The sequence below is a fragment of the Panulirus ornatus genome, chromosome 65 (assembly GCF_036320965.1).
Source record: "Panulirus ornatus isolate Po-2019 chromosome 65, ASM3632096v1, whole genome shotgun sequence".
Lineage (NCBI taxonomy): Eukaryota > Metazoa > Arthropoda > Malacostraca > Decapoda > Palinuridae > Panulirus > Panulirus ornatus.
The window spans coordinates 11209999-11232753 of record NC_092288.1 but is presented as its reverse complement, the minus strand read 5'-3'; the positions used below and the strand labels follow the sequence as shown (position 1 = coordinate 11232753).

The 22755-nt window shown below is 38.1% G+C and overlaps 1 protein-coding gene across 5 annotated transcripts in view; it reads left to right on the top strand.

The window, feature by feature from the left end:
• shi (dynamin-1 shibire) overlaps window positions 1-22755 on the top strand; it is a 187468-nt gene that overhangs the window by 64901 nt on the left and 99812 nt on the right. For 3 of the 5 annotated variants that reach the window (XM_071657888.1, XM_071657885.1, XM_071657889.1), the window contains exon 9: window positions 9346-9408. The exons of 1 other annotated variant lie outside the window; for it this stretch is intronic. In XM_071657888.1, coding sequence (XP_071513989.1) covers window positions 9346-9408 — 63 coding nt within the window. The remainder of the gene's footprint in view (window positions 1-9345; window positions 9409-22755) is intronic. One more of the 5 variants, XM_071657886.1, reaches the window with a different exon arrangement.

Here is a 22755-nt window from a genome sequence, read left to right as displayed (position 1 = left end):
TTTACCAAATCATTTTCCCTAACCCTCTCACTTTGCACACCACCTCGACCAAAACACCCTATATCTGCCACTCTATCATCAAACACATTCAACAAACCTTCGAAATACTCACTCCATCTCCTTCTCACATCACCACTACTTGTTATCACCTCCCCATTTGCGCCCTTCACTGAAGTTCCCATTTGCTCCCTTGTCTTACGCGCTTTATTTACCTCCTTCCAGAACATCTTTTTATTCTCCCTAAAATTTAATGATACTCTCTCACCCCAACTCTCATTTGCCCTTTTTTTCACCTCTTGCACCTTTCTCTTGACCTCCTGTCTCTTTCTTTTATACATCTCCCACTCAATTGCATTTTTTCCCTGCAAAAATCGTCCAAATGCCTCTCTCTTCTCTTTCACTAATACTCTTACTTCTTCATCCCACCACTCACTACCCTTTCTAATCAACCCACCTCCCACTCTTCTCATGCCACAAGCATCTTTTGCACAATCCATCACTGATTCCCTATTATTATTATTATTGTTATTATTATTATTATTATTATAATACTTGATCGTCATTTATCATGTCAGTGAGATAGCGGCAGGAAAGAGACAAAGAAAGGCCCATCCACTCACATACACATATATACATACATGCACTTTCACGTACATACCCATACATATACATATCAACATATACACATATACATACACATACATATATGTATATACACTTTTACATATTTATACTTGCTTACCTTCATCCAGTCCTGGTGCCACCCACCCTACAGGAAACAGCATCGCCACTCCCTGTGTTGGCGAGATAGTGCCAGGAAAACAGACAAAAAAAGGCCAAGTTCGTTTACACTCAGTCTCTAGCTGTCATATTTTTATACTAATACATTAATTATCTGTTTATTATCCTTAATCGCTGTTTCCCGCATCATTGAGGTAGCGCCAGGAAACTGATGAAGAATGGCCTATTCACTCATATATACGTTATATATATATATATATATTTTTTTTTTTTTTTTTTTTTTTTTTTTTTTTTATACTTTGTCGCTGTCTCCCGCGTATTGCGAGGTAGCGCAAGGAAACAGACGAAAGAAATGGCCCAACCCCCCCCATACACATGTACATACACACGTCCACACACACAAATATACATACCTACACAGCTTTCCATGGTTTACCCCGGACGCTTCACATGCCTTGATTCAATCCACTGACAGCACTGACGTTATATATATATACAAAGTATAATAAATATAAATAAATACCTGGGAGTGGATTTGGCAGCGGATGGAACCATGGAAGCAGAAGTGAATCATAGGGTGGGGGAGGGGGCGAAAGTTCTGGGAGCGTTGAAAAATGTGTGGAAGTCAAGAACATTGTCTTGGAATGCAAAAATGGATATGTTTGAAGGAATAGTGGTTCCAACAATGTTATATGGTTGCGAGGCATGGGCTATAGATAGAGTTGTGTGGAGGAGGGTGGATGTGCTGGAAATGAGATGTTTGAGGACAATATGTGGTGTGAGGTGGTTTGATCGAGTAAGTAATGAAAGGGTAAGAGAGATGTGTGGTAATAAAAAGAGTGTTGTTGAGAGAGCAGAAGAGGGTGTTTTGAAATGGTTTGGTCACATGGAGAGAATGAGTGAGGAAAGATTGACCAAGAGGAAGTATGTGTCAGAGGTGGAGGGAACGAGGAGAAGTGGGAGACCAAATTGGAGGTGGAAAAATGAAGTGAAAAAGATTTTAAGTGATTGGGGCCTGAACATGCAGGAGGGTGAAAGGCGTGCAAGGAATAGAGTGAATTTGAACGATGTGGTATACTGGGTTCGATGTGCTATCAATGGATTGAACCAGGGCATGTGAAGCGTCTGGGGTAAACCAATGAAAGTTTTGTGGGGCCTGGATGTGAAAAGGGAGGTGTGGTTTTGGTGCATTATACATGACAGCTGGAGACTGAGTGTGAACGAATGTGGCCTTTGTTGTCTTTTCCTAGTGCTACCTCACACACATGCGGGGGGAGGGGGGTTGTCATTTCATGTGTGGCGGGGTGGCGACGGGAATGAATAAGAGCAGGCAGTATGAATTATGTACATGTGTATATATGTATATGTCTGTGTGTGTATATATATGTATATGTCTGTGTGTGTATATATATGTATACGGTGAGATGTATAGGTATGTACATGTGCGTGTATGGACGTGTATGTATATACATGTGAATGTGGTTGGGCCATTCTTTCGTCTGTTTCCTTACGCTACTGCGCTAACACAGGAGACAGCGACAAAATATAATGAAAAATGAATAATATATAATTTATTTATTTAGCATATACCTACTGAACATTATTTACATGATTGAATTTTTTTATTATTCAAACACTGACACAATAGATTTTGTTTCTTTCAGTATAAGCTTGACTACATTGCAAATAGCTGTAAAATAGTGGCTGTGGAAATCTGGATTCCCACCCCAGTGGAGCAGTTACACTGTCTGACTGTGGTGACTGTCATACATGATATTTTTTCCTCTGTTTTGTCTTAGGCTCATAGTGACATCTGTGGATGAGAAATGGAATCATTCATCTGTTGGGAATTCAGATAAGGCCAGGTACCAATAAAGAAATGGCAAGAAAATCTGTTCCCATTTGAGGCATGTTACTGTAATGTATGCATACTCATACAAGGCATGGTGCAGTTAAGGTTAAAAAGAATAGCAAACTAATATTTAGTGGAGTTATGAGTGATTAAATGAACGAATATGATCGTGCTGTAAGAAGTGAATATAACATAGTTACTTGTACCTTGGGGATCAGTAGTTATGTTAGCAGAGTTTGATGTACCACTTTTATCATTTAAAGGTACGAGTTGACTGTTTAAGGCCTTATACCCAGTAAATGAATTAACACAGAACTTAATGCAAACAAATAATGATTATTGGACATGGAAATTCACCAGAAGAATACAGACAGTAGGCAATGGAACATAATACATTATTCAAAAGTAAAGAGCTAGACAGGTTGTGCTGAATGGTTTAGACATAAGGATAGAATGAGTGAGGAGAGGTTGACTAAGAGGTTATATATGCAATAAGTGGAGATTACAAGAAGGGAGAGACTGAATTGGAGATTGAAGGTTGGAATGAAAGACACTTTGAGTTACCAGGGATAAAGTGTATGGGATAAAGTGAATTGGAATGATGTTTACAGTGAACAGTGTGCTGTCAGTAGACTGAACCAGGGCATTTGAAGTCGTCTGGGGAAACCACAGAAAGCTCAATGGGGCTTGACAGCAAATAGGGGGCTTTAGTTCTGGTGCAATACACATGACAGTGAGAGAACAGATTTAAACAAATGATGCCATTCTTCATCAGTTCCTGATTGTATCTCGCTGTGTAGGAAATAGCAAACAAGTATGAAAATTTTTAGATACTTGCTAGTAGCTGCCAATGGAGTTTTCTTCAATAGAGTTGGTAAAACTGTAAGGAAGATTCATTGGGTTCATGCATATAGCATATAGTTTACACAACTAGAAGAGGAATTAAAGAAAAAAGAAATCAATTCAAGGATCATGAAGGGTGTCATGGGATGAGAGAGAAGCTAAAAGTATTGAAAAATAGAGTAAAAGAGCATGAAACCAGATTTGCATCTGGTAAAGAAGATCAGAGGGTGTTTAACATTATCGAAGGAAAGATGTTAGAATGCTAAAGATGAAGAAAGGTTAGAAGGGGCTATTCTGCATGTCCAAAAGTGGTGAATAGGAAGAATTGCCCAAAAAAAGAGCTCCTGAAACCAATGAAAATATTGGCTGGGAGAGAGAGGAGGAGAGAGCTTTCAGGACACTCAGTGGACTCTGAATATCATGACTGATGCTTTGGGAGAGGAACCTGGGACTTTAATACAGAGGAGCCCAGGAAATTGAGCAAAGTTGTAGATAGAATGACATTCACTGTTAGAGAAAGCAGTTGGGAAAATATTTGGTCCAGCAGCTTATGAATTTAGAAAAGTGCTGAACATTTGTGATCAGTTGTTGTTAGCTTAGAGGGAGATTATTGAGAAAACCAGAAGTTTATGAAGCAGAGATTCGTGAAACAAAACTTTTGAATTTTGCTGTAAAGTGAGTGGCACCAAAGTTAGAGAGACTGGTAAACCAGGAAGTTGAGAGATGAAAATCTTTGATTAATTTTGGACTGGACGAAAGAAAGGGGAAAGAAAGAAGAAATGTGTAGGAAGAGATTACTGGAGGCTTTGGAATTGCTGGACAGTTTCATTGATGAAGGAAAAAAGATATGGTGTTTATAATCTAGTCACAAGAGGATATCCATGATGTTGATGATTACTTTGGAGTCACCTAACCAGGAGGCACATGAGCAGTCAAAGAAACTTAATAGCAAGGCAGAATTTGATAAGATTCTGTATTTATTAAACATGATAGACCAAAGAAAAGAAGAAAAGCAAAGAATACACTCAAGAGAGAGAGAGAGAGAGAGAGAGAGAGAGAGAGAGAGAGAGAGAGAGAGAGAGAGAGAGACTCCAATTGAGACAAGAGAATGGACCACCCTTGCCAGCAATGCAGATGTATGTGGATTGTTAGGTATGACAAAGTAAAGTAAACAAGCACTACCAGACTACTATTAATTGGGAAACAAATGGAATTTAGTGATAGTATAAGGGAAAATAGATTATGATGATGGAGTTTTGATAACAAAGCTTCTAAAGAGATAAGGTCTCATTGTTTTTTCCCTGAGGGGTAAGGAGGGAAAGAGAAGGCAAAGGAGGAGAGGTTTTAGCTCTCTTTACAGTAGAAAGCCATAAGTTTCAGGAAATAGTTGAAGATTTCCCATTCACACAAAACATAATGGGAAGAGTAACTGTAGGAAAGAAATGCTTAGTGTGTTCATATTGTACAAAGCTCCAAAGAATGGAAATGATCCAGAACAGATATATAGTGTTAATAGTGAAGGAACAATTGGCATGAAGACCATCTGGCTGCAAGAAAATGTTAGAATTGCATTCAAGCTCATGGATTAGAATATATTCCACCTGTTGCTTGTGTCCTATATATGGTTATAACTGGAATTTTATTCTCATGTTGGTCACTACCTGAACAAGCACAAAAAGCTAATAGAGGAGAGCAACAAAGATGGTACTAGAATATGAGATCTGAGTTACAGGGAAAGGGTAAAGGCCTTGAATTTGCCTGCCAATGAAAAGAGGAGACTGAGCTGTAACATGATCAAATTTTTAAAACAGATTGATGATGTAGACTGTGACCAGTTTTATGAAAAATGTAGGGATAAAACAACTGGAGTACATAAAATTAAGCAAGAAATTTATTACTATATGTGTGAAAGGAATTTTATTATATAATAGTGGTGGATGAATGGAATGAAATGAATGAAGACTTGGCTAATGCAGACAGTATACAGAAATGTAGATTTCATGGTAGTAGAGAATGGTCTGGAGATAGGGTTCCATGAGTGTAGAACTCCCTAATCATACAGTACAAATTGGTAATTGCACACACACACATACGCATATATGTTTTATTCATTTATTTATTATACTTAACTGCTGTTAAGTGTATTGAAATGGTTTGGTCACATGGAGAGAATGAGTGTGAAAAGATTGACAAAGAGGATCTATATGTCAGAGGTGGAGTGAACGAGGAGAGGTGGGAGACCAAATTTGAGATGGAAGGATGGATTGCAAAAAGATTTTGAGCGATCGAAGCCTGAACATACAGGAGGGTGAAAGACATGCAAGGAATAGAGTGAATTGGAACGATGTAGTATACCGGGGTCGACTTGCTGTCAGTGGATTGAACCAGGGCATGTGAAGCATCTGGGGTAAACCATGGAAAGTTTTGTGGGGCTTGGATGTGGAAAGGGAGCTGTGGTTTCAGTGCATCATACATGACAGCTAGAGACTGAGTGTGAATGAATGTGGCCTTTGTTGCCTTTTCCTAGTGCTACCTTGCGTGCATGCGGGGGAAGGGGGTTGTCATTTCATGTGTGGCGGGGTTGAGCCTTTCTTTCGTCTGTTTCCTTGCCCTACCTCGCTAACATGAGAGACAGCGACAGAGTATAATAAATAGATAGATAGATATCCCTTTCCACATCCAGGCCCCACAAAACTTTCCATGGTTTACCCCAGACGCTTCACTCGCCCTGGTTCAATCCAATGATAGCACTTCGACCCTGGTATACCACATCGTTCAAATTCACTCTATTCCTTGCACTCCTTTCACCCTCCTGCATGTTCAGGCCCTGATCACTCAAAATCTTTTTCACTCCATCTTTCCACCTCCAATTTGGTCTCCCATTTCTCGTTCCCTCCACCTCTGACACATATATCCTCTTTGTCAATCTTTCCTCACTCATTCTCTCCATGTGACCAAACCATTTCAAAACACCCTCTTCTGCTCTCTCAACAACACTCTTTTTATTACCACACATCTTTCTTACCCTTTCATTACTTACTCGATCAAACCACCTCACACCACATATTGTCCTCAAACATCTCATTTCCAAGACATCCACCCTCCTCCTTACAACTCTATCTATAGCCCAAGCCTCGCAACCATATAACATTGTTGGAACCACTATTCCTTCAAACATACCCATTTTTGCTTTCCAAGATAACGTTCTCAACTTCCATACATTTTTCAACGCTCCCATACATTTTTCAACGCTCCCAGAACTTTCGCCCCTTCCCCCACCCTATGATTCACTCCTGCTTTCATGGTTCCATCCGCTGCCAAATCCACTCCCAGATGTCTAAAACACTTCACTTCCTCCAGTTTTTCTCCATTCAAACTTACATCCCAGTGGACTTGTCCCTCAACCCTACTGTACCTAATATCCTTGCTCTTATTCACATTTACTCTCAGCATTCTTCTTTCGCACACTTTACCAAACTGTTGTTGGTGTAAAGAAGACCTCTGTGGACTGATGCTTAGATTCAAGATTTTGGAGGATCTACATTCTATAGGCCTATTGTATACATGTAAGTGGAGGAAATAAAGTGTGAAGGGGTCCCTGACATAGTATATTTACATCTGATAGTGCCAGTTCTTAGGAGTTTGATGAAAGTTGGGTGTCAGATAACATCAGATTTTAATCAAATGCTTAGAGTTTTGCCAACCTCAATTCATCAAAAATCTTGAGGTATTGTACACTAAAGGATATCGAAACAGTAAACATATTGAGTGATTGACATGGGAAGAGTGAACACGTGTGCCTAAGAATGAGTGTGAAGAAGTATGACAGAGTAAAGATAAGTGGTCAATTATTTACACCTATAAGTCAACCCTGACTTCTGAGTATTTAAATACTTCCTGTGTATATCATATTTGTTTGCAAACAAGATGATTAGGGTTATTTTCTAGATTTAAGGGATAAAATAAAGATTTTTATTTATAAATGCAATCAGATATGGGTTTGCACCAGGACCAGGCAATTCTGACAAAGTCTGCAGCAAGAAAGAAACATGAGGAAGAGACCAATCATGAAAAACTATTAGTCAATACTTTTGAGAGGCTGTTTCAAATAAGTAAGGAACAGCATCAGAAGTTGACTCTGTTAGAGGTGGAAGTACAAAATCTAGAGGATCAAGTTAAAGACTGTGAAGGATATCATGAGATTAGAGAGGAACTTAGAGATCTCAGAAGACATGGAATAAGATAAAGTTGTAGAATGAGTAATATGCTTTGTTTGAGATAGAGTAATTTGAGATAGAATAATCATTGCTTAATAGATGAAAAGTTTAGAAAAGTGCTGATCATACAGGAGCAGTGCTTCTTAGTAAATAGGTAGGCTTAAGAGAGACAGAACTTGACATTGCAGCACTGAAGGATCTAGCTGAAAACTGGTTGGCACTGAAATTTGAAAGATTTGTAAAGCAGGAGATTGAAAGATGCATATCACAACTTAATTTTGGTTTGAGAGATCATATACCAGATAGGGAAGAAAGAGGAGAGGAAGAAGTACTCATTAAAAGGCTACTGGGAGCAATAAAGATAATAGACACAGTTTTGGTGATAAAGAGAAAGAAGAATTGTTGGTTATAATCAAGATGTAAAAGGATGACCAGTTTTGATTATATTTCATTTAGATTCATCTAGCTAGGAGGAACTTGACTAAGTGCTGAAATTGAAAATCGTGTTGGAATTCAGTGGGGCTTTTATCATATGTTATAGATCAAAAGAAGAGGGAGAAAAGCAAAGAATACAGTCAGAAGGCATAAAACTGCCAACAGCATTTCAGAGAGGGCAGGATTGCTACCTTCATTGGACAGAAAATTATCTCATTGGAGGGGAACAAGGGATGCATGTCAAAGGGGCCTTCTCCAGATGGGTTGAGGTGACCAGCTGTGTGCGAAAAGGTTCTGTTGACCTTTACTCTTCTTGATCAATGTAAATGACTTGCCAGAAGATCTTGACTCTTACCTTGATAAGTTTGAAAAGTTTGGAGGACTGCATTAACTTATATACACCAAAATAGGTGAAATTCAACACAAGCAAATTGTAGATTAATGGGGCTTGGACAGAGTGAAAGAAGACCTCAGTATGTTTATTATCTATCTAGAAATATGCTTTAAAATTCTCTGTTTGAGGACTTGGAGCTGATATTGCCCTTAACCTATCGCCAGAGTCCTTTACTAGGAGAACATTTGAGACAAGCTGTCTGCTGGCACATTTCAGATTAGCTTTCAAGTATATGAATAAGGAAATATTTAGCAAGCTATATTGATATCCTACATGCTTCCCAGATATGTTCACTGCACCTAAAGAAGCACAAAGAGCTGAAGAGGGAAGGTTAAGAGGAGGGCAACAAAGGTGGTACCAGAGTTAAGAGAGCAAAGTTATGGTAAAAGGATGGTGTTTGAATTTTACCAATTTGGAAAAGAGAAGACTAGGGGTGACCTGATCACACTCTTTGAATTTTTTAAAGTAGATTGATGATGTGGACAGTTAACATTTCTTTAAGAGATGTATGTAGAGAGCAACCCGGGAATGTAATATGAAATTAATCAAGAAACTTGTTAAAAAAGATGTAAAGGAGAACTTTTATTGTGTAAGAGTGGTGGATGAATGGGTTTCAGTGACTGAGGGCATGGTTAATACAGATGCCATAAATTAATTAAAAAGGTATGATAGAAGAGAATGTTCAAGAGATAGGGCCCCTGATAGTGCAAAACTATTTCCTCCTACAGCACACATAGGTAGAAAAATAGGTAATTGCAAACACACACACACACACACACACACACACACACACGTGCAATTCAGACTGGCTTTATGTTGGTTCATAGCTAAGTAATATGTTAAGATGTATTATTGTTGGACAGCTGTCACAGAGCTAACTTCGAGACTTCTTTGTTCTTGCAAAACTCCAGAGGGTCCAGTACAGAGTAAGTTGTTTCTCATGCAGTCAGATTTGAGCTACGTTGAGTGTGATGCCGGTGTGTTCTAACCCATTTTCTGGGATGCATTAGCCCATATTTTGTCACAATGAGTACCCATACTGCTTTTCTCACTACTCTCTCAATGAACTGGTGCTCATGCTATCTCTTTATAGTGCTTTGTTGATTTTGCGCTCTCGTCTAATGTACCTGCTGAAATCAGGTTTTGATTGCTTCTAACATATTAACGTTAATGTTTGAAACCTCAAACAGAACCCTTGTAATTCTTGACCATTCATTAATGGATTACACAGTCCCTAACCTTTTGTTGAGTTCTTGTAGTTTTAATTTGTTAGAATGAATAAAGGTATTGTAAATATAGTAGTGGTTTGCTGTCATTACTTTTTTTTTTTTTTTTTTTATAGATGGATTGAATCTAGTGTAGTGTGATAAATAGTAATTTGATAACTTATGATAACCATCTTGCAGTGGGGGATGTGATCAGTTTATACCAAATATTTTGAATTTTTGTGCTTAATGTTCCTCCATTTAGTGCACTGTTTTGTCAGACCTGTACATCTTTTCAAGTTAGAAAAATACATTTCTCAAAATTTTGCATGACCAAATACATGAAATTAAAGTCTAGTTGTGCCTATCAGTGCATATAACAGAGTTTAGTCATTCAGAATCATTCTCCAAGGACTTTACATTTTGGAACAAAATTGAATAGTGAAGGATTGTGAATAGCGTGAAAGATACTTAAGAAGACTCATGCCATGTTCACTTAATGGGTATGATGTGGAAAAAAATTATATGGTAACTTTCTTATTCTTTTTGTATAACGAAAATGAGAGTTTAATGATTAATCCATTGTCTGCTGATGTGACAGATATGTTATGAGATGTCTCTAGCAGTTGACTGCAAGTGTGCTGCATATAGTCTAAGGTGTTAAAAAATCCCAGGCATAGTAGATAGTATAGTAGGGAGTCAGTAAGGAATTACTCTTTATATATGTCAGTGAAGGGGTTTAAAGGGAAGAGGTAACAGGGGGAGATAAGATGAAGAGGTGCTGAAGTGAGTATTTTGAAGGATTGTTGAAAGTGTTTGATGACAGGGTGGCAAATGTGTATATTCAGATCAGGGAAGTATGTGAAGTGAGAGAATCATGGCAGGTGTTTTGATGAAAGAGAAAGAGGTGATGAAAGCATTGAGCAGGATGAAATGTGGCAAGGTGGCTGGAAGGGATTGTATTATAATTGAATTTAGGAAAGGGGGTGACTGTGTTGTGGATTGGTTGGATAGGATTTTCAGTGAATGTATATGTTGGTGGAGTGCCAGTGTAGTTTTGCTGTAAAAAGCCAAGGTAATATAGGTTTGAATTACAGGGATAAAAGTTTGTTGAGCATACTCAGTAAGTTGATTGGGAAAGTGATAATTGAAAGGGTGGTGGTATGCACATAGCGTCAGACTGGGAGCAACACTGTAGTTACAGGAATGGTAGAGGATGTGTTGATCAGGTGTTCACTTTAAAGGCAGGTGTGTGAGAAATGGACAAAGAGAAGTATTTGTATTTGGCATTTATGGTTCTGAAGAAAGCACAGGATAGGGTAGATGTAGATATTCTCTAGACGGTGTTATGAATATATGGTGTGGGAGGAAAGCTAATAGAAGCAGTGAGGTTTTATCTGGAGAGTATCACCATGGCTGTTTGATCTGCTAATAGATGTGATGGTGAAGGAGGAGAATGTGAGGGTTTTGGGGAGAGGGGTAGGTCTACAGTCTGGCAGAGATGGGGATGCTTGAGAGGTGAATCTGTAACTGTTTGCTGATGACACTGTGCTGGTGGGAGATTTGAGTGATAAACTGTAGAAATTAGTTTCTGAACTTGGGGGGGTCTGTAAAAGAAGAAATTTTAGAGTAAATTTGAATAAAAGAAGGTTATTAGGTTTAACAGTGGAGAGAGACAGCTTCATAGGAGTATGACTGATTGGAGAAAGCTTAGATGAATGGAAGTGTTTTAGATCCTTGGGAATGGACATGGCAACTATGGAATCAAGAGAGCTAAAGAGAGTCATAGAGTGGAGGAAGGGGTGAAGATTATGGTAGCTTTGAGGAATGTTTAGGAAAAAGTCATTATCTGGGAGTCAAGTGAGGATTTTTCCCTCCGTGGCTCAGTCATCTGTTCTTGGTGTTACCTCGCTCACGTGGAAAGTGGCGACCCTTATGATTGAGTAAGTAACGAAAGGGTAAGAGAGATGTGTAGAAATAAAAAGAGTGTGGTTGAGAGAACAGAAGAGGGTATGTTGAAATGGTTTGGATATATGGAGAGAATGAGTGAGGAAAGATTGACAAAGAGGATATATGTGCAAGAGGTGGAGGGAACAAAGAGAAGCGGGAGACCAATTTGGAGGTGGAAGGAACAAGGAGAAGCAGGAGACCAATTTGGAGGTGGAACGATGGAGTGAAAAAGATTTTGAACAATAGGAGACTGAACATACAGGAGGGTGAAAGGCGTGCAAAGAATAGAGTTAATTGGAACATTTTATACCGAGGTCGACATGCTGTCAGTGGACTGAACCAGGGTGTGTGAAGTGTCTAGGGTAAACCATGGAAAGGTCTGTGGGGCCTGTTTGTGGATAGGGAGCTGTGGTTTGGGTGCATTACTCATGACAGCTAGAGACTGAGTGTGAATGAAGGTGGCCTTTTTTTTTTTTTTTTTTTTTTTTTTTTTTTTTTTTTTGTGCTACCATGCTGATGCAGGGGTTGATGATGCTGTTTTCTGTGGGGCAGGGTGGTGCTGGGAAATGGATGAAGGCAAACAAGTATGAATATGGCTTATTCCCATATATCCATGAATGAGGAACATTTGGCTCACAGGTTTGTGGCTTCCCTTTTGGATTTTGTATATCCACATAGGTTTTTAGAAGACTGATAGTCTTGTTAATTCTCTAGGAAATTCTATTGTAAGTTCCACAGTTTTTGTTTTGCCAAGTAATTTCTTGTTAGTTACAAATTCAGTTAAAAATGTGCCTGACGAGGCTCAAGATTTCAAGATGTTCTTTCTAGAAGCTGGATGTACCGTCAACCAGTAAGTCTTATTTGATCCCTAGTAAGAAAGGTTCCTTCTAGAAGCAGGATGTACCGTCAACCAGTAAGTCTTATTTAGTTCCTAGTAAAAACATAATTAGGCTTGTGATAGATTGGTGGGCTTGCACAGGTTACTTATGTTTTCCAAGGAAAAAGGCTTTAGATCATGCAGGTTTCCTCAAACAGTCTACAATGTCTTGATGTTGAATGGAATTCCTGTTGGACAAGGTCATTCTGCAGCTCATTGCAATGACATGGCAAGATTGCAGGCTAAGAAAGTGACTTTCTAAGTATACAAAGTCCTTCCTTCTGCAAACAGATTTCTCCTGAAAATTTTAACTTAATTTTTTCTTTTTTTCACCAGTCTGGTGATAGATAAGAGGAATCCTCAAAGATTTACAGTATGGAGGACTTTTCTTTCAGACTTTATTGTTTGGATGGATGCCTTAAGCCATGAGTGGGGCCTCCATTGTTCAGAGGGAAGAGGTACAGAAGTTCATCCACATCTATTTTAAGGAACTGAGTGCTCTGGATCTTAATTCTGAAGATGTCCTAAATTCAGGGTGTGATATTGTCTTTCTGGGAACAGCACAGTAATAGTTGGTTGTTACAATGAAAAGAAAAGCATATTTTGCTGATCACTTTTCCTTATTAGAAAAAAAGATACTGTCATTTTATAATGGATCAGTCTGCATATCCAGATGTTTCTTACTATCAGGGAGTATGCATCGTATGGGTTGATGCTTCATCTAGGTTTGTGTTCATGACATCACTTAGGGAGAAAAACATTCACTTGAATCGTTTCTGTGGAAGTAAACCAGGTGGTGGATCTTTCTGCTTCTAAGTGAATGCCCTTGTACCAACCTTTGTCTCTGATGTTTGACAAGAGGCAGTAGTCACAGTTACCCAATTTGCAGTATGCAGTTAATGGAACCAGATGTTCCTCTTTTTCTTTAGTAAATATTATGGATAGAGTTCTCAAAACTGTTTTGTTTTCAGGATTTAATGGCTAGTAGCCCCAAAAAGGAGAGACATTCTTGCAACCAAGACTTCATTTGTGCATTTCCCTATGGCTAAGTACCTCAACCTGGGTCTAGGAGTTTGGTGTTAAAGTATTGGGTTTTGGAACTTACATGAATAGATTTTTTCATTCAGTTTTGCAAACTGAAATATGGGGGATGTGTGGCAGTGACTTGCTTCATGATATTCATAATGTTCATGAGTTTACCCTGAAGTTTTTTAAGTGTTCCTTAAAGATTCCAATTTTAAGAGGATTTAGGAAGCACCTTTTTTAGAAATCTAGTCAAGAAGAAAAAGTCTCTTTCAAGAACACCTTTAAGGTCCTCCTTTCAGTGGTTTTAAGATGAACTTGTTTGGGACCTACCTGGGATAGCTTCTCAAGGTGTTTTTTTTTTTTTTTTTTTTTTTTTTTTTTTTTTTTTAAAGGTGGCCTGTTTGCAACCCCCCTCAAAGCCTAAGTGGGGATTGACAAAGGTCTTGATGTTACTTTCATGGATTTATTTTGATTTATTTATTTATTTTTTTTTTTTTCTGTCCATCCTTGAGAGTCATCTCATTTTTTGGAATATATCTTTGGTTAAGAGATGTAATATTTGATATATCCCTGAGGATGGGGAGAAAGATGCTGCCTTCATATCCCCTGTATGTCATAGAAAGCAATTAAAGGGGTGGCATTGGGGTGGTGGAAATCGTCCCCTCCTGTATTACATTCCAAAGAAGGGGGGCCAGGTGAAGATTTTTCCCTCCGAGGCTCAGTCATCTGTTCTTAACGCTACCTCGCTGTTGCTGGAAATGGTGAATATGTTTGCAAAAAAGTCTTTAGTTAAGATCTTTTCACCTTAAGGTTTTAGTAAGAATAAACATTTAAGCATGGAGTTCTCTTATCTTACATCTTTGAGGACAACTGTTGAACCTCATGCCTTATATCCAGTTAAATATCTCAGAATACATTGAGATTTTCAGAGGATGGTAAGTGGAACCTAATTCTTGGTTTGCCCCGGCAGTTTGAAACCCCTATCTGAGGGAACATTTTCTTTCAGATTAAAAGTTTTACAGACATTCTTGACATTTTTTGTCACATGTTGAATGTTACTTTAGTGTTGATGCTAGTGATCAATTTTGCATGTGCTGTGCATAGCTCCTGTCCTGTGAAGTGGAGGATAGCAAATGTGCCACAAGATAACCTTAGGCATATTCATGGTCATCTCTTCTCTTATGTACACTTCTTTCTAACCTCCATGGTTTTATGCTCTCATAGCTTGCAGGACAAACCAAGCCAGGAGAGAAAAGTGAGTAATGAAGAACAAAACTTTTTCTGGGGTGGTGTCCCATAAGTATGTTTTCTGGTTGTTGTTTCCTGTTCTACCTTTCTCACTCTTTCAAAGAATCTTTCTCTTATTTGGTGGTGATCACTGTCCCAGTGATGTCCTTGTTTTCAAGAATTATGAAGTGGTTGTCTTGGTGCAGCCTGACAGCTGGCATGACAGAAATTTATTGCTGGATGGTAATTTCTGATTGTAGGGGAGCACACCCAGAGCAAATTAGTCACTACCGCTGGATGGGTGGTTAGTGAAGGGCAAAATGCAGTAACCTCACCAGAAGGTAGGGGGTTTAGAGGCTGCTAATCCCTGAAGATCATGGTGAGTCTCTCATAGCTCATGGAACAGCATCCCAGAGAGAAACAGTTTTTCATTCATCAAGACTCACTGTTTTTGCAGCAGGCTTCATCCTCATTTTACAAGGATAAACGTATTCTTCCATACTAAATAACAGTTTTGTTTGTACACTGTATTCTTAATTTGCGTTGTTATTGTAAATCTCATGAAAAGTTCATTACACATTGAACAATTTCTTGAAAAAGATTTGAGAGGTCTACACAGTGAAACATGTTTGAGTGGGATGCTGGGAGTGTCATTAATCAGTCAAATGGCAGCTTACAAGTGTCATTGAATCATCACTAAGTTTACTAATAGACACACAGTGTTTTAGTGACACCCCCACTTGGACAGTACAGTATTTCTTTAACCCAGAATGGCACCGTTCTCTCCCTTCTTTTGTAACATGGACAACCTGCTTCTCATCAAAATTTGCAGGTTATGGGGGTTTTAGCATCCTGAGTGAACGTTCAGATTTAGAAGTGTATCAATACACCTATCCATCAGTCTAGAGGTCATCACTTTGTTTAAATGAGCAGTTAAGTTAGACATATAGGTAAAAGAAGTATAAGGGATATCGAGCATAGCAATTAAGAATGTGGTGAGAGGTTTTTGGTAAAAGGAAAGGAAAAAAGTTTTAACTTTAATTTATGAATTGTTGTGATAGAGATATCATAGTTGAATGTTTATCAGACTTCCGTTTCTTTCCTTACTTTTACTTGATATTGCTGCTTAAACCTTTTCTAAGAATGTAATTTTATACTGGAGCAGAATTCTTTTGTAATGCAATAATCAGATATCACTGATGATCATAACTGGCCAATATATATGCTTAGTAATTTTCTCTGACCTTTTTTATCAGGTGATGTAGTAATGGCATTAAGCACAAACAATTGATTAAGGAACTATATTTGGTCTTCTGAAAGTTTAATGATTTTAATCATATTTCATAGAATAACAGCTAATTGGAATTTGCTGGTTTTTGTGAAATGTAGTAATTTCAAAAATAAGTTTTCTTGGTGAAATTATTAGCTTTGATAACACAAAATATTTTATATTCATTTATTATCTTTATTCGTTGCAGCCTTTCATGAATAGCCAAGCATGTTGAATATTTTTAAACAGTATAGTCATATTCTGTCTATTACTTTTAAGTTAATATTTTGTTTAGTTATTATTTTATGTGTTTCTTTTCATGAGCGCAGGGCAAGCCAAAAGTTTGTATTAATGTTTTATGTGTTTCATAACTCGTAGCTTTCTTGATTTGAAGTCTTAGAACCTTACTTTAATAACCCCCCATTATGCAAGCCAACTGTTGAGGTGGGGGTTCTTTTTTTTTCATTTTAGCTGTAGATAGATTACAGTAGTTTTTAAAAGAAATAATTTCCTTATTTTCTTGGTAGTAACTACAAGGGAGTAAGTTTTAAAGTTGTGGAATGCTGTCACTTTACACAGTTTGGCTCTTATGATGTGTAATTTAGCACATTCAGTAGTGCTTAGCTAAGTACAAGCATTTCATATCTGCTATGTAGTGTAGTATATGCTTTTGTTGTGTGATATTCTAATTTTTCATTCATGGTTAATGACTTGTGTGGATAGGTACATTTGCTGTGAGAATAAAATGATCCTGAACATTATTCTAGATCATTCCTACAGGGTGGGAAAAGAAATATAATACATTCAATGTTCATGATTTCAGTGCTCTTTGGTGAGAGCTGAGCTGTATGAAGATTTTGATTTCATATTCATTTTCCTTGTAGTCATTGGTGCAAGTCTGGTATTAGGCCCATATGATTCTCAGTGCAAGCTTTTGCCAAGATAAAATTTTTCATATTGGGTAAAGAACCAGCGTATAGTCCACATGTGGAAAACTAAAAGTTTTTCCATTATAATATGTTTTGCTTCCAATGTAAGTTATACCTGTAATCATATAGTTAATTGTGATTTTTTTTTTATTCAGATTGCTTCTTTTGATATTCAAGTATGTTAGCTCACCAGTTTACAGTATTAGGTTATTTCTCCCTAGAATATATTTGTACTCTACAGTAATTTCCTTAGCATAGAAGTTTGTTTGGGATATATGATAATAATGGATTTATTCAAAAAAATTTTAACAATAAAAGGGTTCACTTTTTACCACATTTAGTTGAACGTCTCAAATCCAGCTACCACAAGGGCAAGCAGTTGCTGGATTTTGGATTTTTTTTTTAAGTATTTGTATTGGAGATGCATTCCTTCAGAAAACATTTTGTCCCCAAGACCTAATAAAAGCTAACTTGAGAATGAAGAAAACCTTTTTCAAATACGTATATGACCTCGATTCAATAATACCGTAGGGAATTGTTAATTACGCTAAATGATAATACTCCCTCCTCCCCAACACAGTGCTTCTTCTCACTGCTATGCTGCACATCTATTCTCACATCACTCCTGCTTCCCCTCATCATTTCACCTTCCTCCCATTATACCCATTGCTGTTGTTTCACATCACACTCAGATTTCTCCCCACAACCATCGCTACTGCTGTGTGCGACACTCACCTCCTTTCCCATACTTGTGACAGCTGCCCCATACCACTCTTTTGCCTTCCTCCCCACATGTCACTACTACCCCCCACCACACTTGCATCTCCAACCTTACACACATCAATACTGCTCCTTGCCCCAGTGTTACCTCCCTTTCCACACACATTGTTACTGCTTACCGCTGCATGTGGTTGCTTCCCTCCTTATCACACACACCGCTGCTGCCTCCCACCATACTGTTGTCATCTTCTCCTCATACATCGCTACTTAGATAAGCATAATATGCTTTCTTTTTGAACCTGCAGGAGCATATTCACACTAATCAATGAATTTTGGATGCTTATACAATAGCATTGTAAGAGAAAATAGAGAAATAATGAATGCAACAGACTCAACCTCCACATGTTCAAAACTGATTGAACATTGGACTGGTGCCTTGCAGATGCTATAGCAGCACCTAAACATTAAAGAGTCTTATGATATAAATGCAGGCACAAAGGGGACCTGATAGCAGATTAAATAAATTGTAACTTAACCTGAGGAGTATTATTTTCCCAATATATAAGTTTATGTAAGTTTTAAAGATAATTTAAACTGCACTTAGTTATTATACTTAAATGTAAGTGATTACATAGAAGTTAGAGTGCTGGGTGTTTCTCTGAGGACCATTACCTTCACAAGTGCCAGGTTTTGGGAGTATGGTTTTTGGAATGCTGGATTTGAGACTATACTGTAATTACTAATTTGAGTAATGATCCACAGTAATATTTGCTGTGATTCATTTTTACAAGAATGTAAAATTTTCAGTTGTTTTTACCTTTCTGTTATTTAGTAATGTTTATTTTACATCTATAATACACTGTGAAGTTTAACTTTTTTCTTGCAAATTACACATAATTCACCTAGAAGAATAGGAATTTGAAACTAATTATTATAGGGAATTGAATTCAATATTGATATGGAATACAATGAAAGTAGACGACAAAGGGTTGGTGATTGTTAGTATGTATGGACCTAGAAGTGAGAGGGGTGCAGAAGAAAGGGTTACCGTATATACTCGTGTATAGCCCAATTTCATCTATAAGTGGTGGGCATCTTTCAGCTGAAAAATCCTAATTTGTCTCATATGTAAGTTGACCCAAGTTTTTGAAGGAATACCCTGAGCATACCAGTACCTTGCTGTATGCTCCTTACTCCACTCTGAGACCTGTCATAGCTTGATATGGATATGATGTGTATCATACCCTCACATTATTTTTCTCCCAAATATGAATATGCAATACACTCTAGTTGTATAATAGGTAAGTACTTAATCAACTGTTGGAATTAACTCAGAGATATTTTAGTTGCAATTTTAATCCATTATGTATTTCAAAGTGTACACTAATATGAATTACCCTACTAAGATATTATTGATTGCGAGTGGAGAATCTAGTACAGACATCTTTACTGTACATGAGAACAAAAACACTTGCCTTTGAAATTACAAGTGGAGAGTTTACTACAGAAATATTTACTCTACATGAGAATAAAAACACTAGCCTATGATAGATGATATAGACTAAAGGAGCTTAAGCCAAACCTTCCATTAAGTATAAAGCTTTTGTACACTGGTAATATAAAGCGAAACTGCATACATTAGACTTACTTCTTTATTTAGCATTACATACATCCCCCAACCATTTTCCTTTATTTAGTGGTCAGATCCCTTCATTTTGTGATGTAAGCTTTCATCTGTGGAGGATGAATGAAAGTTTCCCCAAAGGCAACAGCACAGGCTTCTCATGAAGTCCCGCCAGTCTTGCTCACTATTTCCTGCTTTGTTGCTGTGCTTTATGTATGTGTGCCTTCCTTCGATATGATTTTCAACCACATGCAATGTTTACCAGCTCCCAGCAATACCTCAAGATGCCTAAATGCCCCTCAAGTGCTAGATCTACTTTTCCAAATACCAAGAAGACTCAAATGACTTTCAATTGGTGAATAAGTGAGTCAGTCAGCAAGCAAGCCAGAGATATGAGCTGCACCATCTGTTAGTGCAAGTCAGGCTGAGGACAATGATCTTGAACTGGCTGCCTTTAGGAGTGGTATCTGACTGGGAGTATACCAGGGAGCAGTTTAGCACACTAAGTTGAGTTAAAATGTATAGAGAGAAAAAATATTTTGAAATAATGAAGTAAAATAGTGTGAGGAAAGAAATGTGTCGTCAAGCAAAATGTGTAAAATTTGTTCTAGAAGTTAAAGTTGTTTAGTTTTGGAGCAAAAACAAAAAGACCAAAAATAAATTTTGCTTTGTTTATGTAATGGGTGGGTGAACTGTGTACCTCTGGGGCAGAGACAGGCACATACCAAGGATATTAGAGGGGTTGATTATGAAATCACTGAGACAAAGATGAAAAGAAAAAAAAAGACATATCTTGGAGAACTTTGCCCTTTTGAGTTTTTGGATCAATCACTGATATTGATCTCATCTTCATAAGATTGAATCCAGCTGTTGTAGAGAAATAAGCTTATTATGAGATCGAAGAAAAGTTATAGATTAATATAAATCTTGATAACTGGTAACATAAAAACAGCTGACAGCAATAAGAGGAATTTTATTCAGTGACAAATTTGTGTGTTTTTATAGGAACAGAAATTTTTTTTTATATGATTTTGTGTCAGTTTTGGGAAAATGGTGAAACTGACAAGACTGTTTCAGTGATGACACAAATTGATCAGTGAAATACATATATATATATATGCATAGTGCCATTGTACAAAGGCAAAGGGGATAAAAGTGAGTGCCCAAATTACAGAGGTATAAGTTTGTTGAGTATTCCTGGGAAATTATATGGAATGGTATTGATTGAGAGGGTGAAGGCATGTACAGAGCATCAGATTGGGGAAGAGCAGTGTGGTTTCAGAAGTGGTAGAGGATGTGTGGATCAGGTGTTTGCTTTGAAGAATGTATGTGAGAAATACTTAGAAAAGCAAATGGATTTGTATGTATCATTTATGGATCTGGAGAAGGCATATGATAGAGTTGATAGAGATGCTCTATGGAAGGTATTAAGAATATATGGTGTGGGAGGCAAGTTGTTAGAAGCAGTGAAAAGTTTTTATCGAGGATGTAAGGCATATGTACGTGTAGGAAGAGAGGAAAGTGATTGGTTGTCAGTGAATGTTGGTTTGTGGCAGGGGTGTGTGATGTCTCCATGGTTGTTTAATTTGTTTATGGATGGGGTTGTTAGGGAGGTGAATGCAAGAGTTTTGGAAAGAGGGGCAAGTATGAAGTCTGTTGTGGATGAAAGACCTTGGGAAGTGAGTCAGTTGTTGTTTGCTGATGATACAGCACTGGTGGCTGATTCATGTGAGAAACTGCAGAAGCTGGTAAGTGAGTTTGGTAAAGTGTGTGAAAGAAGAAAGCTGAGAGTAAATGTGAATAAGAGCAAGGTTATTAGGTACAGTAGGGTTGAGGGACAAGTCAGTTGGGAGGTAAGTTTGAGTGGAGAAAAACTGGAGGAAATGAAGTGTTTTAGATATCTGGGAGTGGATCTGGCAGCGGATGGAACCATGGAAGCGGAAGTGAATCATAAGATGGGGGAGCAGGCGAAAGTTCTGGGAGCGTTAAAGAATGAGTGGAAGTTGAGAACATTATCTCGGAAAGCAAAAATGGGTATGTTTGAAGGAATAGTGGTTCCAACAATGTTATATGGTTGCGAGGCGTGGGCTATGGATAGAGTTGTGCAGAGATGGGTGGATGTGCTGGAAATGAGATGTTTGAGGACAATATGTGGTGTGAGGTGGTTTCATCGAGTAAGTAATAATAATAGTAATAATAGGGTAAGAGAGAGGTGTAGTGATAAAAAGAGTGTTGTTGAGAGAGCAGAAGAGGGTGTTTTGAAATGGTTTGGTCGCATGGAGAGAATGAGTGAGGAAAGACTGACCAAGAGGATATATGTGTCAGAGGTGGAGGGAACAAGGAGAAATGGGAGACTTAATTGGAGGTGGAAAGATGGAGTGAAAAAGATTTTGAGTGATCGGGGCCTGAACATGCAGGAGGGTGAAAGGCGTGCAAGGAATAGAGTGAATTGGAACGATGTGGTATACTGGGGTCGACGTGTTGTCAATGGATTGAACCAGGGCATGTGAAGCGTCTGGGGTAAACCATGGAAAGTTGTGTGGGGCCTGGATGTGGAAAGGGAGCTGTGGTTTCAGTGCATTATTACATGACAGATGGAGACTGAGTGTGAATGAATGTGGCCTTTGTTGTCTTTTCTTAGCGCTACCTCACGCACATTTGGGGGGAGGGGGTTGTTATTTCATGTGTGGCGGGGTGGTGACGGGAATGAATAAAGGCAGACAGTATGAATTATGTACATGTGTATATATGTATATGTCTGTGTGTGTATATATATGTATATGTTGAGATGAATAGGTATGTATGTTTGCGTTTGTGGACGTGTATGTATATGCATGTGTATGTAGGTGGGTTGGGCCATTTCTTTTGTCTGTTTCCTTGCGCAACCTCGCTAACGTGGGAGACAGTGACAAAGCAAAATAAATAAATAGATGAATATATTTCTCCATATGAGAGACTAAAACGATTAGAATAATTGTTAGAATTGGTGAGTTTATGATGCATTGTATAGCTCAGGGATTGGGGTGGGGGGTCTTGCTGTCTTGCTCCATCTAACTTCACCCCTTGGGTACACCTTTGGGCTGAGAATGAGATGTTTACTGTCGAGTCATGGGGGGGGGGATAATTTAATACTTTTTTTTCTTGGTTCTTGTCAAGTTTAAGTATTATTTTTGTACTTTGAGATCTATAGTATGATATGCATTTCTGAAAGTACATACTTAAATAGACAAATTAAAGTAGTAGTTTTTGGTCCCCATTCTCATGATTTAACATTGGTGCATTATGTATAGTTCCTAGATTTTAACCCCTCAAAAATATTACTCATGTATTGGGCACTCCCCTACTTTTTGCATGATTATTTAGTCATAAAAACTCCCCTCCCACATATTCCCTGCGTGTCATAGAAGGCGACTAAAAGGGGAGGGAGCGGGAGGCTGGAAATCCT